At 32.9% G+C, this 19,510-nt stretch overlaps 1 protein-coding gene across 2 annotated transcripts; it reads left to right on the top strand.

Moving 5' to 3' along the window:
- The first annotated feature begins 5,135 nt into the window (after positions 1–5,135).
- LOC126775607 (fatty acid-binding protein, muscle-like) lies at positions 5,136–19,401 on the top strand. Of its 2 annotated transcripts, none has more exons than XM_050497655.1 (5): positions 5,136–5,226; positions 5,640–5,900; positions 12,802–12,971; positions 15,725–15,835; positions 17,093–19,401. In XM_050497655.1, exons 2-5 carry the CDS (start codon positions 5,828–5,830, stop codon positions 17,150–17,152), a joined length of 414 nt encoding a protein of 137 aa, XP_050353612.1. In that variant the 5' UTR covers positions 5,136–5,226; positions 5,640–5,827; the 3' UTR covers positions 17,153–19,401. The 2 variants fall into 2 exon arrangements, with proteins under 2 accessions (XP_050353612.1, XP_050353610.1); XM_050497653.1 differs by having other exon boundaries at positions 5,144–5,508.
- The last annotated feature ends 109 nt before the right edge of the window (positions 19,402–19,510 follow it).

The following is a 19,510-nucleotide window of genomic DNA, read 5'->3' as shown; positions in this document are numbered from 1 at the left end:
CTTAACGCAGTTAACCGTAGAACGTACGTTTGGTAATAGATGTGGTTATTATTACACGAAGTTACGTCATCGCCGCAATTTTAGTTGTGTTTTTAATTACTAATTGATATATAACAGTTTAAGGTATTTCATTCAATTATTTAGAGCAGGCGCATTATGTACATTGTATGTACTACACGGGATTCCAATATGCGTTCCTGTTAGGAAATTGTCAAATCAGTAGAACGTAGTAAATTGTCTATGGTTGCATCTTAGTATCTTTGATTAGTACGCTACACGTGTGAGTACCGGCAATGCCATATACCTCTCTAGTATATAGTTGTATTATTTTTATTATTGGTCTTTAGTCTTTGTATTATACACCTATATACGAGTACTATTAACGTATTAATTGTTACCGAGTTAACTGATATTGACCTTGCTCACACGCAGCCTTGTGGCGGATTGTCATTATGAAAGATATCAAGATGATCGTAGACAATTTTTAGTACTTTTATAGTTTTGACGCATTCCTATCAATAGTGAATTGGTAAATTAAAAAAAAATATAATGATAAAAATACAATTCCTAAGCTTTAGTATTATTACCTTTCCTTACTATTATTTATTCCAAAGGAGTAAAAAATTGGCGCCGGCAGGAATATTTACAAGGATCTGCATTACAGTATTAATAACTAAAATACAATATAATATTCATGTAAAATAGTTCATGTAGTACCTACAGTGTTCACAGGAGTATGATAGAAGAGTACACTAAATACATAGAAAAGCTGTTGAACAAATCTGGACAACAACAAAGACGCTTTTAAGTTTATATTTAAACAGTGACTGTAATAACAAGATGTTTCTTAATCATTTACTGTGTATTAAGCGTGGGTTGGGTTTCTGACGGAGGCTCCTACAACAATTAATTCGTAATCGTTAGTATTAATTTTCGCCTGCGACTTCACCTGCGCGTTTTTTATCAAAATCGGTTTAGTGGTTTAGCCGTGAAAGCGTAACAGACAGAGAAACATACAGACGGATATAGTTAATTTCGCATTTATAATATTAGTATAGATTATAGATAAAAAATATCTAAGAAAATCTCTTCATCAATAACAATATTTATATTATTGAGAGAGTAGAGATTTAGTGTGATAATGATACAGCGGATCACGAATTAAAAAAAAACAGTATTGGTTTGCTTGCCAGTAAGTAATAAAGGTTTTAAATTTGAAGGTGGTATAATTGTTATAACTAATAACGTTACGGTAAATACTTAAGCGCGTTAAAGTAAATTGACTTCTTGTACAAAGTGTTTGTTTTATGTAAATTACATAATCGTGCAATTACGTAGCGCGCTTGTAACCAGATTCGCTGTGGTCAAAGGTTAGCCATAATTGTCGGTAAGTGTAAGAATCATTTTATAAGCATAAAAGTCTACTCGATGTTTAAATTAGTTTATAATTTTATAATCAAATTGAAATCCTAATGGTTTATTCGTAAAAAGTAACAGCTGTATGGGTTCCATTTTGGGCTTAGGTCTTTTCTTTTTTTGAGGAGTTGATTATTTTCTTTTATGTAAGAGGGGGCAAACGATTAGGAGGCTCAACTGATGGAAAGTGATTACCACTGCTTACGGACACCTGCTGACATAAAAAAAAAATTGCACCAAGAAAAATAAGCTATATTTACTTGTACCCAATGTAAGACAAGAAAACTTTGGAGTAATGTTTGAAAATTGTTATATTAGTACAAATGATACTGCAGTATTTTAAGCAATGCTTTAGATTATTAATTAGTGGAGTTGGAAATCTGATTTGCAATCCCTTAAAGGTAGCTCAGTTCCGCAAGTAGCATATAGACGTAGTTCGGTTGTATTATTGTCACTATATATGTCTTTGGCCTTGTTTATTTTACAACAATCCACTATTTCCCAGTTCACTGTCACAGAGTTATCTGGCAAAGACCTACTCACACTTAGCCTTGAGGCGTTCAGTCAATCTAACTTATTAAAGATATTAGTATTAAACCATATTCCTAACAGAGGTGTAACTGGATCGCTACTGCTATGATCGATATTAAAGTTCATTGTACAGTTATGGCACACAGCTCGATCTTTAGCTCTCAATCTCCATCCGCTGCCAGCCATTTTGGTTATATGGTCAGTCCACCAAGTTAGAGGGCGTCCTACACTACGTTTGCCAAGGCGTGGTCTTCACTCCAGAATACGTCTACTCCAAAGGTTGTCGGTTCTGCGTCAAATGTGACCAACCCAGCTACTAATCCTTTGGGCTATGTTGATAACTTTGGTTCTCTATCGGATCACCACATTTGAGATTCGATCCTTCAGAGAAACTTGGAGCATAGCCCTCTCCATAGCTCGCTAAGCGACCTTAAAATGTTATTATATATTTAAAAATAACAATATTTAGTAACAATTATTCGGCCTGTTTGAGATCCTATGGCTCGAGGTTTGCTTCAATCCTTGAAGCAGGTTTATAATAATCAATACCTATGGTAGCATTACAGTACCGGTGTACTTTTACATTTAACATTTAATATATTCAAGACTTATTTTATATTAACCATTTTTTTTTTTTTAGAGGAGGAAAGGCATTTACGCCTGCCGCCCGGACACGACCGGGACGGGTATGTGGGACTCACGGGGCAGAAGGCCATCGTCCTACCCACTAAAACCTCCTCGTTTCCTTCTCACCGCATGGTGGCGGGGTTACGGGAACGCGTTAGCACACCACCGCGACCCCACCTGCGGCCGTCGCTTTGGGTGAGCGACCCACCTGTTGTTTTTTATTGAGGTTTTCTCCTCTCGACCCGGCCGGTGAAGGCAAGGCCCTCGGTCCCACCACAGGCTGGCGCCTGGATGGGGAAACGAGTTTGAGAAGGCGGTGACCGAAGTCTGTCCGCCCAGCATCGACACCGAAACTGGACGAACCCGCCTCTCCCTCCTCCTCTACTCCTCTACTCCTGTCTCCGGCAGTCCGAAAGGACTCCGGAGACCAACTCCTCCTCTCTCCGGCGGCCCGAAAGGACCCCGGAGTCCTCCTATTTGCCACGGAGCCGCTCGCTGGTCAACTCTGCGCAACAGAGAAGTCCCAGGAGCGGCCCGCGACACTTCCGCCGCGTCAGTCTCAGCCGCGATCGACAAGCATTCCGGAAAAACATCGGATTGCTGGTCGACCCCGTTGCCCAGGGTGCACCACGTGGAGGTGACTGACATGCACCCCTATTTTATATTAACCTGGTTCGGCTTTGTGTAAGCCCATCTGAGAAGGTACCACCCACTAAGGTTGTTCTACTATTAAGCAGCACTACTTACAATTTTTGCGTTTCGGTTTAAGAGGTTTCGGTTTAAGCCGAGATGGCCTAGTTGTAAGAACGCGTGAATCTTAACCGATGATCGTGGGTGTATGTATGTACCCGGGCAAGTACTACTGAATTTTCATGTGCTTAATTTGTGATTATAATTCATCTCGTGCTTTACGGTGAAGGAAAACATAGTGAATAAAACTGCATGTGTCTAATTCCACTGAAATTCTGCCACATGTGTATTCCACTAACCCGCACTGAAAAGCGGCAAACGCGTGGTAGAATAAGCTCCAAACCTTCTCCTCAAAAAGGGAGAGGAGGCCTACAGCCCAGCAGTGGGACATTCACAAGCTGTTACGGTTACGGTTTACGGTTTAAGTGAGTGAGTCAGTATAATTAAAAGGCAACTCTTATTTCCTAAGGTTAATCGTCAATTGGAATGGTTAAATCAAATCAAATCGAATTAAAATTTATTAATGTAAGCGTTTTTGAGTCGTCACAATTTTGACTCTACCTCTAATATTTCTTACAGTGCCAATTGCTATGTAGTGTCCGCTTACCATGAGTTGGTCAAATTAACAGTTTTAATACGTATAATTAATACTCTTATTGTGTACCGATTTTTCTCGTTAGAGCCGGTAAATCAAAACACACAGAACAAGTTTGTCCCGTCTTCTTGTATTGCTTCACTTGATCATAAGAAGGTTGGTCTATTTGGCATTGGAATTTTTTTATGTTCACTACGCTGTTATTTCGCAATCTTAAGAAAACTAATAATTACGTTAATTATTAAATAAATTAGTATTAAATTATCTTATGAATATTATAGAACTATCTCGCAGTAACAGCTTGGAGTCTCGACTACATTAAGTTAAGTAGGATATATATATTCTCGTTCCTCGGAGGCACGTAATCCATTAGTTCTGAGCTTGAACTCTTTCTGGTCGTGTCGGATAGCCGTCTTATCGGATTATGAGAGTTAGGGAACTGATAATGCACCTGTGTTTGAGCACACACTTGTGCACTATAATATCTCCTGCGTAGTTGGCTAAACTCTCTTGAGATTGGCCGCCGGGGCCGAAATCGGTTTGGAGGATATTATTATTATTATATTATTAATTGTGACCGAGTTAACTGACATAGATCTCTAGATATATGTATCTCGGATTGACGTGGACGTCGCTTCTTAACGAAATTGAACTAATTCCATAACTAAGCATCAAGCTTTGCTTTATTTCTTAAACAACAGGAATGACAAAATAAAAACCTTAAAACAAAAACTACTGGTGGTAGAGCTTTGTGCAAGCTCGTCTGGGTAGGGTCCACCCACTCATCAGACATTCTACCGCAAAACAGCAGTACTTGTTATTTTTGTGTTCCGGTTTGAAGGGTGAGTGAGCCAGTGTAGTTACAGGCACAAGGGACATAACATCTTAGTTACCAAGGTTGGTGGCGCATTGGTGATGTAAGCGATGGTTAACATTTCTTACAATGCCAATGTCTATGGGCGTTGGTGACCACTTACCATCAGGTGGCCCATATGCTCGTCCGCCTTCCTATTATATAAAAAAAAAGATGACACCCAACGTCAAGTTGTCTATTCAAATAAAAATAAATATCTAATAAGTTATTATATTATTTTTTTGTTGTAAGAAAGTATTATATTTATTGACAGGTAGGTACTATTTATAACAACAAAATAAAAAGAATTAACATTATATAATGTAATATACATCTACGCAAACGATACTTTAAACTTGATTATAAATATAATTAGCATTCCACATTCAATACAAAGAATTCAATAAAAACTTATCGCTGTCAGAGAAACACGTGTTTTTCTACAGCCTCGTGTCTATTTCGCGTTTATAATGTCTTCACTCCTATGATACATACTAGCCCCGACTCCGTAAGGGTAAAATTATGATTTTATATAGTGCATTTTTTTTTCAATGAGATCTAAACCTCGCTGATTGATCTATTCGCTTATATAGGACAGTGCTAATAATAATACTCTGCATATAAAGCATAATACAACGCGCGGATTTAATAATACGTTTATTTAAATATCTTGTTATTTTTCTAATATTACTGGTTCGATTAAAAAAGTGTTAGTGCTGGCATGAAGTGTTTAAAATTTATATGTTATTTGTGTTGCAAAGGATTTATACTTTGTGACAATTGAATTAAACAACAGGTATTTCCTTATTTTAATCAAAAAATAAATAAATACTGTGATTACAGTGAGTTGTCACCTATAAAAGATAGGCAGTTGTCTATTTTGGAGACCTATTAATTTCTTCTAAATTTTTTTTGTATCTTTTACAGTTTTGGCGTTCGTTTCATAACAGCCTAGACCGTAAACTTTTTACGATTTATATGTAATGAAAACAGCGCCGTCTAGCGAGAATAATTGGAATTCCATACAAAACGCCGTTAAAGTCAACGCTATCGAGTTAGTAAAATAACTCGCACTAAGCTTAGTGATCTCCTGACGTGTTTATATTGTGAATAAAATGGAAAAATATCTTGGTATAAGGTATAAATTAAAAAGTTCAGATAATTTCGAAGAATACCTTAAATTTATTGGTAAGTTCTTGGTATTTATTTTTGACCTATCTATGTTATATTTTAATAGTTTTAGTTTATTTACTTATCTATATATAAAGTTATTGTATATAATATTCTTTGAGACTACTGAGTGAGATTTTATTCTCTATTTTGTACCTAACGTTGTATAGGTTCGGATTATCGTCAATTAATTATTATATTATATATTGCTCTTTATTTATTAAGTTCATTTATCAAATTCGCCTTTCGTTAATTAAACAAGTTTACGTATCACGGATAAATGCGTGCCCTTGAATATAATTTGCTTTGCTCTTTTAATTATTTATTACCAACCTTAGAATATAAATAATTGAACAAATATATTAATACTTCCAGAAGGATTAGTCTTGCATAGTAAATTTTAGGGAATTGTGGAAAGAGGGTAGAGAGGCCATTGCCCAGGTATGGAATACACCGGGATGATAATAAAGTAATTAACCTTTTTTTAAATAACCACACGATCTTTTATAAGATAGAAACAATTATTTTGTTAAAACTCTGCCTCTATAAGCAATGCTTGAATTGATTATTCGTACAAAATAAAATATTATGCGTATAATTTGTACAAAATAATTGATTGTGTATTGTAATACTATAATTATATAAATACATCTAAACTGTTAGATTTAAAAGGCAAATAAACTAATTCTATACATAATTTTTGATATTTAAAAAGGAGTTTATAGTACTTCTACTTCTATAATTATTCTACGTCTAATTACTTGATTTAAGTGATTAAAGATAAGTGGAAAAAGGTGTCATGGAACAGAGAGATGATTTTAAGTAATTGGCAGTCTTATGTTTTTGAGCTGATTATTTGTTTATAACCGAGATGGCCTAGTGGTTATAACTCGTGAAACTTAACCGATGATCGTGGGTTCAAACCCGGGCAAGCACCACTGAATATTCATGAGCTTAATTTTTGTTTATAATTCATCTCGTGCTTGACGGTGAAGGAAAACATCGTGAGGGTACTTGCATGTGTCTAATTTCATTGAAATTCTGCCACATGTGTATTCTACCAACCCGCATTGGAGCAGCGTGGTGGAATAAGCTCCAAACCTTCTCAAAATGGAGAGGAGGCCTATTAATATCCTGTTGTAACAGGCTGTTACTATTTGTGTAGATACGTCATTCATCCATTACGTGTCTCTTAAAGCTTAAATTGCGAGAGGTTGAAGGTACCATGATGTGTATAGTGTCTTAAAATTTTCATTGATGTAAAAATGCAACATAGCACCTTCAACCACTTACATCTTCAATTGTTTATGGAATCATATTAATGTTTTTGATATTGACAACAGAGATAATTTGATAGTATTCCAGTAGGCTGTATAAGTAGGGTCTATGCTGGATGCCTTTACAATAAATATTAAGATATATATGACACAAGATATTTAATACGATAATAATATTTATGTATTATAATTATTTTGTCAATTCCAATTTTAAATTAATTTAAACAAAATCATTTTACTCTTTGTTTTGAGTTAATTATGTAAATCATTATTATTATGTAAATGATCGTATTCAATGGTTAGTACGAAGTACATAGAGGTCGCAATAAACAAGAAAACTGAGTTTATACGAAACGAATTTGTTGACACAATAAATAGTCACACGATAGTGTTTATCACGGTAAAAAAAGTCATTAGAAACGACGCTAATGGAAGCTAACACGCAACGGTATATTTAAGTAATTGACTTACGTGCGCAATTGCGCAATCTACTTGTCAGGAGCGGAGCCAGATATCTTCACAATATACTGCATTAAATGTGCGTAAACTTCGAAATTAGGAAATTTTTCCTTTTAGAAATCTCTTGAGGAGGGGGCCTCAACAATAGAAATCCCCTGAAGCCGGCCCTGGTCAGGAGTATAAAATAAACCAATACCTGTAACTTAACTGTGGGTATTAAGTTATTTAAGATTCTCGTTGTGTCTCGTTAATTTAACTTTTTTTTATATAGAATAGGAAGGTGGACGAGCATATGGGCCACCTGATGGTAAGTGGTCACCAAACGCCCTTAGACATTGTAAGAAATGTCAACCATCGCTTATAGCCAATCGCCACCAACCTTGGGAACTAAGATTTTATGTCCCTTGTGCCTGTAATTACACTGGCTCACTCACCCTTCAAACTGGAACACAACAATATCAAGTATTGCTGTTTTGCGGTAGAATATCTAATGAGTGGGTGGTACCTACCCAGACGAGCTTGCACAAAGCCCTACCACCAGTATATAACTGAAATATTTTGTATAATAAGTAGACTAATACACTAATTTAATTTATGTCTGAATATTCTATATACATATTTATTATTTTACGGACATCCGGTATAGATCATAACCACATAGCCCCTTGGCATACTGTCACATATATAGATACTTATCATAGATATGATGACAATACCATAGACAATTATTTTATTAACTAACTAGTATTCGTCCGTGGTTTCGCCAGTGTGTGAGAGGGAAGGTGTAAGGTAAACTATGTTTCTGTTCTGTTCTGTTCTTTGACAACGTGTATGCAAAATTTCGTGATCAACCGATGTTGATTAGTTAAGACTTAAAAGCGTAACAAATAAACAAACTCCCTTTCACATTTATAATATTTATTAGCATGTTCGACATGCTTCGGGAAGACCATGACTATCACGGAGCGGACGTACCAAGCATTCCTAGCTAAATAACTTAAGCAAATCCGGATTAGTGAATAATAAACATTTTTTTAATCGCTATAAAATATATGTACAAGCATAATTTTTATCTTGTTTTCAAGTATATTATATATGATATAGTATAAAAACTTTTTGCGTCCAATATAGCTACCTGACGGGGTAATGACCTCGTAACTCGAACAACCTCCAGACAAACATTTCACTGCTGATCTCACTGACATTTTGAATTAATTAAATAGCGTATAATAATAAATAGTACAAAATACAAACTAACGGGACCTTTTGACACCACGAACACAAAATGTTTCATTTAAACGCAATTACGGAGATCATCAAAATATTTTCCACACATTCGAATATCGTATACGCACAAAAATATGCTTTACATCTGTCTTATGTTACCCTAGATAATTACTATGTGTAGTCGCCCCGATATCCATTAAAGGTTTTATATATAGATTTGTTCAAATAAACAAAAGTTATACTAATGGTCATGGTATTTGTGCATCAAAGTCATTTTCCAATGACTTTTTAATTAGCTCAGACAGTAGTACTATAGATTATACTGATATTATAAATGGGAAAGTGACTCTAAGCTTACACAGCTGAACCACTTAACTAAATTTGATAAAATTTTGTATGAAGCAAGCTTAAACACCAAGAAAGGACGTAGCCTACTTTTTATACCTAACACCTACCCCTACCCCTATCACGAAGGCGAAGCCGCTGGCGAAAACTAGTCAACTATTAATAGTTATTGTGTATTACATAAAATCTATATAATAGACAAAACCTTTTAGTGAAAATATGGACTATGTAAAATGGTCTAACAAATTACAAAGAAGCAAGTACCCCATATTTAACGGAACTATTATCCAAGTGAAATTCCTTGGAATATCGGTAAAACTGTCTGAAAGGTGATTTAGATGCGTATGATTTAATAATTATTACTTTAATTAAACTTTAAAATATTTCTATAAATAAAAATATACTTTTATCAAAGTACAGAGAAGAAGTTGTTCTATATTCGATAAATCTAGTGTCCATCTGCAATAAAACACATGTATCAATAAAGCTGGTCCATTTGCCTAGAATAAATTGTTTGCCCTTTCATTTTCATCATTACAATTGAAACTAACGTATCGCTTAAACTATGCTCCTACGAACTACGCTCCTAAAAGAAGAATAACGCACCTGTATAACGGTACCTACAAGATCGTGACGATATAACCCAATGTTTAATCTCATGTTCGCTTGGTTTAAACTGATCTTGCTTAATACTCAAGTAGGGTTGCTGAGTCGGGCTTTTTGGTGTCATGTCCGGTCAAACATTACGTGCCCATTTGTCCGGTTTTTGTTAGACTATTTGTCAATATTTACATCGAGTGTATGCATCACTTACAAAACGAGCAAGTCTGTCTGGCTTTTTGCAAGCCTGTCTGAGTAGGTACCATCCAATCATAACATATTCTACCACCAAATAGCAATATTTAGTATTGTTGTGTTCTGTTAGGAGTGAGTAAGCCAGAGATAGTTCTCAGGCACGAGGGACATAACATCTTAATCCTCAAAGTTGGTGGCGCTTTGACGGTGTAAGGTAGGGTTATATTTTTTACAGTGTGAGTCTAAGATTGTCGGTGACCACTTACTATCAGGTCGCATATTTGGCAGTCTGCTTACATATTTGAAATAAACAATAAAATGTTAAAAACTTTATTCCGCTTTGTAAAGGTAACAATGTTTTACTTTTTTATATTTAGGAGCCTGACAACCCTACAAGCATGCATCATAATTTATAAGCAACGTACATTAATTATTTAAATTAATCGAAAAACTCGCTTCCGTTAACCGCTATACACATAATATAATATAACGGAAACTAAAGGAAACTAGTACCGAGTTTAGAAAACATTGTTATCATCAATACAGTTAATAATACTTCTTTAACACTACCATCATAATCAGAGCAAAAATTATTAGATAAAGCGACTAAAAAACGCTTTGCAGCGCTTGTCGCTATGATGTCGATACTGAACCGGCGGCGGCGTTCCCGCTATTATTGTTTTGTCGCTGTGCGCTCCTTAAATGTATCAGCCCTTAATTAAATCAGTAATGTTTTTGCCTTACAGTTTTTGACCGAGGATCTATGATCCTTATACAAAAACCTCAAATTCATAAATTAAAATATTTGTAGAGTTAATGATGATGATGATAACGTCGCCTAGACCCATTTGGGCCAGGCGGCTATTCTAAAGGGAGACTAACCAACTGCGCATGACATAAAGTAGACAAGTGTGTGCACAAACACATGTTTCATTTATGCAATAATTATGGTTTTTTTTTTATTTAAATATTAATCAACACTATTTGAAATATTACAAACTTTGATAGTAATATAAATTGATATTTTAATGTTTCGTTCAATTTGAATATATTAATCAGTTTAACCTTCAAACTTTCAAATTGGGAAATGTATAAATATGTATTTAGTACATAGTTACATAACTACAATTTATTCAGTAATTTAAAATTATGATTTAGAAAATAGTATCGTAGTATCAACACAAATTTGAAAAATCATCAAATTAACCAAGTTCAAATAAATATATATTTTTTAATATTTAATTAGGAACATTTGTTTTGGATCTATTGAAGTAGTTTAAAAAGAAACACGTTTTGTTTTTATTTTTATTTGTTACGACATATTCTATTCTTGTGGATATTTAATTATATATATTTATTCCATTCGGAATTTAAAAAAAAGCATGCCACATAGAACAGGCATAATAATTTAAGGTTAGTGGCATGCCAGTTTTACGAGAAATGAAAAAAAAAACCTGTTTAATTATGACGCATATTATTTATATCGCTTCAACGAGGCTAACAAGCTTCCTAAAGTAACTGCATTTGCATTGACTTCCTTAAAGTGATTCTAAGAATTAATCTTTCCATTCATTAGCGTTTGATATTATATTATGCACCTTTTTTCTCGCTAGATAAACACATTTATGGCTTAGGCGTAAGACATACATTATGCTTACATATAATAAAGCAATAGAAACCGTGTGTCTGTACGTACATACATATTATAAAAGAAGAATAACAGATTACTTTTTTTTTTAATATATCGAAATTTTCACGAAACACATATTCTATTAATTGAACGTTTCTGCTGACTGCATTAGTATATATATATTTATATAGCAATATATAATATATATATTGCTTTGACATAGAGCTCTTTTCTAGATTGTTAGACTGATTAAATAAAGATTAAAATTAATTTCATTTCGGGATCCTGTTATCGTTCGATTTATAAATGTCCACGTAATGACAGTGATATTGGCAATATGATATTCACGTAGTATCGTATGATTTTATTAATCTTTTACAGTTAGGGCTAGTCAACATTTAGTACTAATTTTGTCAACTATATTTTTTAATTTATAATCATGACTCAAGTCTGTAATATAAACCGAGATCCAGACCTTTTTATCACAGCGATTCACACGATTCGTTTTTTTTTTGCTCAACAAGTAATAGAAACTTTTTTAAATACAAAAATGTGGCATTTTTTTATTGAATCGATTTTTAAGAACTGTGGCCCAATTCTACTAATCTATAACGATTCTGATACGTCCCCGATTTAATTCCAATCCAACTTTGACTACTCTATATTTATTCGGATCGCTACCGAACCGATATGATGTTACCATATACCGTTATGTTAAAACAAAACTTAATTATTTTTATACCAATAGGCGATAATTAAATTAAAGAATAGGAAAACGGGTAAACGGCAACAATTACACTTCGATTCGATTACGATAAAATGACAATTATTTAATAGAAATTTCCACTTGAAAATTGTATTGAGTACCTACTTTTCGGACTTTAAAATAAAACCTTAACATTTTTAACGTCAGTAACTTTAATGTGTTCAATGACCGGTAGAATGATATTTTGATCTGTTCTTTTGTAATGGCTTAATGCTAGGTGGTTGACTCTCTTACCTTCAAGGAATCCGGATTTCCGGTTACGGAACACAACGATACTAAGTATTGCTATTTAGCAGTAAAATACCTGATGAGTGCCCACCCAGGCGGGCTTGTACAAAGTCCTACCACCGAGTAATTGTGTTCATTGATACCTTGTTATTTTAATCAAATATAATTGAAGAAATTCTATTTTTTTTCCAGAGGTGGGCTATATATCTCGTAAGCTCGTCACTTCTCTGTACCCCGTGTGCGTATTGACGAAGAATGAAGACGGTATTTACTCCTTAACCATGATTACCGCTATACGAAATGTAGTTACGACATTTCAGCTTGGCGAAGAGTTTATTGAAGAAAGGCCTGATGGTGTCAAGGTAAAAAAAAATATCCTTAATCTATATATATATAAAAGAATAACTGACTGACATATCAACGCACGGCCTTTACAAACGGATTCCTTTTGCATAGAAGTCTAGCAGTAATGAAGGATTTATAAAAATGTTATAATAATAATAAATAATAATAATGTCCTCCAGACCGATTTCGGCCACGGCGGCCAATCTCAAGAGAGATTAGCCAACTACACAGGAGATATTATAGTGCACAAGAGTGTGCGCAAACACAGGTGCACTCTCTATTCCCTAACTCTCATAATATTATGGGACGGCAATCCGACGCAACCGGAAAGAGTTCAGGCGCAGGATTTGGTCCTGCGCCTTTAGCCTTGGCTTTACGGTTAAAGGATGCTACTGAGAATTTTCTGACAGAAAAACCCAATAACTTTTTATTGGCCCGACCTGGGAATTGAACCCAGGACCTCCAAGTCTGCAGCCTTATATCAAGTCACTAGACCAACGAGGCAGTCAAATGTTACACTTAAAACGAATGAAAGTTTGTATGAAAATTCATCATTTTTTAAGAAAGTTCTACGGAAATGGTCTTTGGCAATTTAGAAATATGACGGGAGCGAAGCCATGGATAAAGTGATAGTTGTTTTATTTATATTAATAAACATCATTAACCGATTTTCTATAAAAAATATTATTTATATAAAATTAGAAGAACAATAAGGCTTTTAAAAAACATGATTAATGTATGTGGTTATCAAAATTTCATAATTGCCTTAAGCAAACCGTTTTTTATTTGCTTATTAATGTTAATTAAAGTAAGGAATGTCATTGTTTGTATATCGGATGCACATAATATTTCTTTTTCTACCAATATAATTAAAAAAAAATCTCGATGACCAGAGTTCGGAGTTTAAGGTGTTCTAAACTTATAACCTTCTTGGTTAACCGTGATAGCCAGTTTGTCGTGTCACATAATTAAATAATCAAATAAACGTTGATAAAGAAAAATGAAGATGTCCTTGATTGTTAATTATGATCACGTTTACGTAACTTGCCTGTGAAAACACTAGTTCACAAATTTCAACTTTTTTTATACGCCAAAAGAAATGTATATATGAATTGAAAATATGTTAACCTTCCTTAAACCTAAAAAGTCAGCAGACAATTTTTTTTGAAGTACTAGTGTAGTTGATAAAAGAGATTAGATAGACTTACAGTATGAGGAAAAACATATTAAAACATTTTTCAATTACCTATAATTTTCTTTTAGTTATGTATTACCTATTTTAATTTCTTTGGAATATTCCTTAAATGAAATAAACGAAACGCCATAAATGAAATGAAATAAGATTCCTTAAATGAAATAAATAAAACGTCATTGTACACCCTTGCTATGTAAAAAAGTTTTATTTTTTATTTATCATTGTTCATGTCATAATCTCTCATTCTAGAAGAGATTAGACAGTAAATAGTAATACTCTCCTGAAACTTAAATAGTGGTTTAGATGCAATTTCTCATTATCACCTTTATAATCAAATGTTTTTTTAATTGTTATTCGCTTCAATTTTACGTAATAAAATTCTAAGTTAAGAGTTCATTAGGAATTTTTAGCGTCGAACAAAACTTTTAATAATCGTCATTTACTTATTATTGTATAGTCCTTTACTTATTATTGAAACGAAATAAGCATTTCTTTGCAATTTATTTTAGTAAAGAAGTATTACGGTTTCGTCACATAATAATTACAATCATGCAGAGTATATCTACAACTTGATTATTTTGATAGAATCAAAAGTAAAAATTGTGTAGTAACGCAAAGTTTTCAATAACGCAGCAATTCGTGCCCTTCCTGGGGTGTAATAAAATCTCGCAGATACAATATTTAGCAAGTAATTATTATAAGCCGAATTCAAACACAGTAATAATAACAAGACATATCATTTTATACAAGATTATATAGATAATAAAAAGCGTCGAGTAATTATTATTTTATTTTCATCTACGAGTAGGATATACGTATCAATTTCATTGTGGATTTGTACATGTAATTTGGATAGGTAATGAAAAATATATACTTCCTGTTGAGTCTCTTGTCGGTTCAAATCTGAATTCATAATATGATAACTTTACAGGTTGATATAAAAAGGTGCATGCAAAAGCCGACTTGAATAAAGATTTATTTTTAATTTAAGAACAATACACGTCATAAAAAATAAATAAATTGTATTTAATTAATATTTATGTATAAAAAACATATTATTTAATTAATGGAATAGAGTAGCCACGGAGTTTCTTGTCGATTTTTCTTTTTAGAACCTACACTCAGAACCGTGACTTTAAATTAAATTAAATTTGGTAAAATGACGTTTTGAGAATGATTACCTATTAAAGCCTATTTGAATATAGTATAGGTGGACGACGTACAAATAGGCCACTTGATGTAAAGTGGTCACTACCACTCAGATACTTTAACGATGTACAGAATATGAACCATTCCCTTATGCCTGTAGTTACATTGATTCACTCACCTTCCAAACCGGAACGCAACTATACTAAGGCTTGATGTTTAGAGGTAAAATATCTGATTAATGGGTGGCACCTACCCATACCGGCTTGCACAAAGCCCTATCACCTAGTATATTTTGAATTTTTTGAAACATCACACAAACGAATACATACTTAAATATGCAATTCTATGGGTCCATTGATGAAATTTATGGATTTTAATAGTCGAGCATAATATATGACAATAAAATCTTTTTTTTTTAATTCACAGGTAAAATCTGTAATGAATGTCGAAGGAGACACTCTTGTTCAAATACAAATAGAATCAAACGGTAGAAAATCAAAACATATCAGAGAGTTCACCGACAATCGTCTTACTGTGGTAAGTGACATTTAATATAATTATTTATTTATTATTATAAATATTTTTTTTTATATAGAATAGGAAGGCGGACGAGCATATGGGCCACCTGATGGTAAGTGGTCACCAACGCCCATAGACAATGGCGTTGTAAGAAATGTTAACCATCGCTTACATCACCAATGCGCCACCAACCTTGTGAACTAAGATGTTATATCCCTTGTGCCTGTAATTACACTGGCTCATTCACCCTTCAAACCGGAACACAACAATACCAAGTACTGCTGTTTTACGGTAGAACATCTGATGAGTGGGTGGTACCTACCCAGACGAGCTTGCACAAAGCTCTACCACCAGTAAATAGTATTTAAATTATAAAAGTCATAACCGTTTGTATAATGTGTTAAAAAGGTTATTTTTTACGCAAAATGGTGCAGCTATAACCTCGGCCAACGTATTACGTAGGTAATACATTGGTAAATAGAATAAAAGCTAATTATTTACTCTGTATATATGTACGATGTTACATAGATAGATAAAGCTTTGTTTGTAATAGTATTTTATATATGTATAATATTATCTGTTTCATAGGCCTTGAAAAGTAGTTACTGCTCCGCCCCGCGATACATAATATAGTTTATAGACTTTTTATATAAGGGGGCTAATTAAGAAAAATATTGTTCAAAGCAAGTTGTAGGGCTACTAATCGGTAAGAACAAACTCGAAAATTACCGCAGAAAACGATCGCAAAATGTCATGAATACATGCGTCAGAATAGTATATAACCATAAATCGATTGTCAACATTTCATGGGTGAGCAGTTCTTTCAGAATAGCGCTGCTAGTAGATTCTGGGATTATGCGTTTTCGATGTTATTGAATCGCGTACAGCAAAATATTGCATTTTCAGCATGATACGTTTATCTAATCGAAGAAACGTATATTAATATCTCATTAAGATTAAAGTATCATTCTATTAGCAAACAATGCCGAATATCAAATCACCAGACAACCTCAAGTTGTCCCTAAAATGACTTTACTCTTATTGTCTGAATTTTCTTATATTTCCTGAGTTTTTCGGCCTCAAACATAACTTTATTGAGAGGATATCCAAGATGTTTTAATATTTTTTTTTCGTATTATTATAGTTCCAAATATAGATGATATTTCTGATAGTTAACTTATATTTTATCCGTTTTTGATCTGTAATATGTTTGTGAAGTCATTGTTGGTGTGAGTGATTAAAAAAAACCTAATAATAATAATTATTATTTTACAGACAACAACGGCAGAAGGATGGGACGGAACATGTATTCGAATATATGAATTAGTTAAATAAGTTTATTTTCTGGAGAAACGTCTATTGGCGCGTCTTGTATGCCGTGACGGCCAACGGCGTGATGTTTTCTTATGGTACCATTTCCTCTCTCCGCCGCGCTCCACCCCTATGCGTGTGCGTAGCACGTATACTACATACTTCTTTGCTGTATATTATTATTATTTCAATCAAACAAATTGTAATGAACGAAACTACGTTTTTATTAATTGGTTTTCTTTAAATATAAATTATTTCAACAACCATTGATGTCGTTGCCTCACAAGTGCCGGGAGTTCTTTGACGGTTCTTTTTTTTTAAATTATGATCTGATACTACTAATTATACTAGTAATTAATTACTTTAAAAAACTAAAGCTACAAAAGACAATTCAATGACATAAATGTATTAATGTAATGTAAAATTTTATGTATTAAGTGTTTTTTTAGTCACAATAATGTGAATAAAATTTTTGTACAAGTACTTATATGATTGAATAGATTATTGCTAAGATTCCACACACATCACACTATATGCTTATAATATTTATTTATTATGTTTATTTAATATATAAATAATATATAAATAATAATCCTTAAAATAAATTTCAATTATATTATTTTAAATATTCAAAAGAATATCTATCTTTTTAAAGAAATTTCGACCACGGCGGTCTATAACAAAACAATATAAGTGCTTAGATGTTATATGGAACAAATGTTTGCGCAAACTTAGACGCATTCTTTCTCACTCTCATAGTCCCGTACGATTAAAAATCTGAACGGCGAACCAACAAGAACAGTCTCAGGACCTTTAGATATTTTATTCTATTTTGTTACTATGTTTTCGGTACAATTTTTTTTAAGATGGCGGCGCGTGCTGCGTTTGCAATCTCGGAGTATTAATTCGAATACCATCTCTACTAATCTATCAAATTAAAACTCCTTGACCTTAGGTCGTGAAAGCTCCATTTTATTCCTTGATGGCTGGACTATCATGTCGTTTGCCGTCATGGTACACGATTCGTTCTTACGCCCAAAGCGTGGCTATAGACGTTTCACGTCATAAACATAATCAAACAGAAATGTAATAAAGATTCAAATAATAATATTCACATTATAATGTTATCTAATTTTAAAAGCAATATTCTGTTATCTAAATAAGGTTTAATATTATGCAAAATAGATTATAAATTTTTTAATGCTGAAATTGACTTTTTCGTCTGTATTTTTTTGATAAGATGTTGTATTATTGTATTTGTTCACTTCTTGTTTATCTGTCTAAATTAATTTTGCTTATTCCTTCGGTATGCTGATAGAAACCTCCTCAATGGATAAGTATGCCGTTTATACTTAGATCACTTTTTTTGTATATAATATTTGTGGTAGTATATTAAAGTGTTAAATTAAATTTAAAGCTTAAATAAAAAAAATTGAAATTCAAGTGCCACCTCGGCTCTCTTTGATTACATTTAAAAATGAATTTATTGTAAAATATAGGTCACAACTTCGATTAAAAATATTTTATTAGCACATTTGATAAACTTGCTACTTGTTAAAAATAAGGAGTGGCAATGTGACACTCCTTCACCTTAAACAATATCGGTCACCGTAGTTATAATCTTTATCATTATAACACCAATATCCACATAAACTCTTACCAATTGAAAAATACTGATAAGGCAAACTGCAAGGAAAGTAAAGAAATGTTTGCTTGGAACATCATTCAATTTTAAATAATTGAAGGATGCTTAATATTTTTCAATGGACATAGAACGGATATTGATCTATACTGAATTTTATTCAGCCTATTGTCTTGTATCCGAACGTTTTCGAAAACAGTATATTTTAAAAATAAGTATTATTTATTTGTAAGAAAATAATTCATGTTAAATGTGAAAATAAGTTTTTTTTTAAACTTAAATAATCACTTGTTTTTGGTTAATATCGGTTAATCATTTATAATTAAATTAAAATATTTTATCTTAAAACTGCTTATTTATTGCATTATTTTTATTATATTAAGCAAAAATAACGATACCGTTTTGTTATGAGAGTGAGTTCCGAGAACTGCTACTTGTCAAATTCGCCCCAAATATGTTTGAATAGTTTGGTTAAAAATTCGGATATTTATACAGATATATCTAGATTATATTAAGCGAATAAATTATACTTTCGCTACAACTATGGGTGATTATTACTTCTAATATTTTTATTATTATTTTTCTTATTACTATGCATATAAGAAAAACCGTCTGACTTTTTAAATAAGTAGAGCCAGATTAGATAGTAAATTGTAAAAATTCCATAATAAAGAAATTGATTGGTAAAAAGAGTTCTTTCTATATTATACTCGTTTAATCTAATCTAATCGAAATCGTGG

Source organism: Nymphalis io, chromosome 18 (genome assembly GCF_905147045.1).
Source record: "Nymphalis io chromosome 18, ilAglIoxx1.1, whole genome shotgun sequence".
Classification (NCBI taxonomy): Eukaryota; Metazoa; Arthropoda; class Insecta; order Lepidoptera; family Nymphalidae; genus Nymphalis; species Nymphalis io.
The sequence above is the reverse complement of the archived record's forward strand: the minus strand, read 5'-3'. Positions and strand labels throughout refer to the sequence as shown.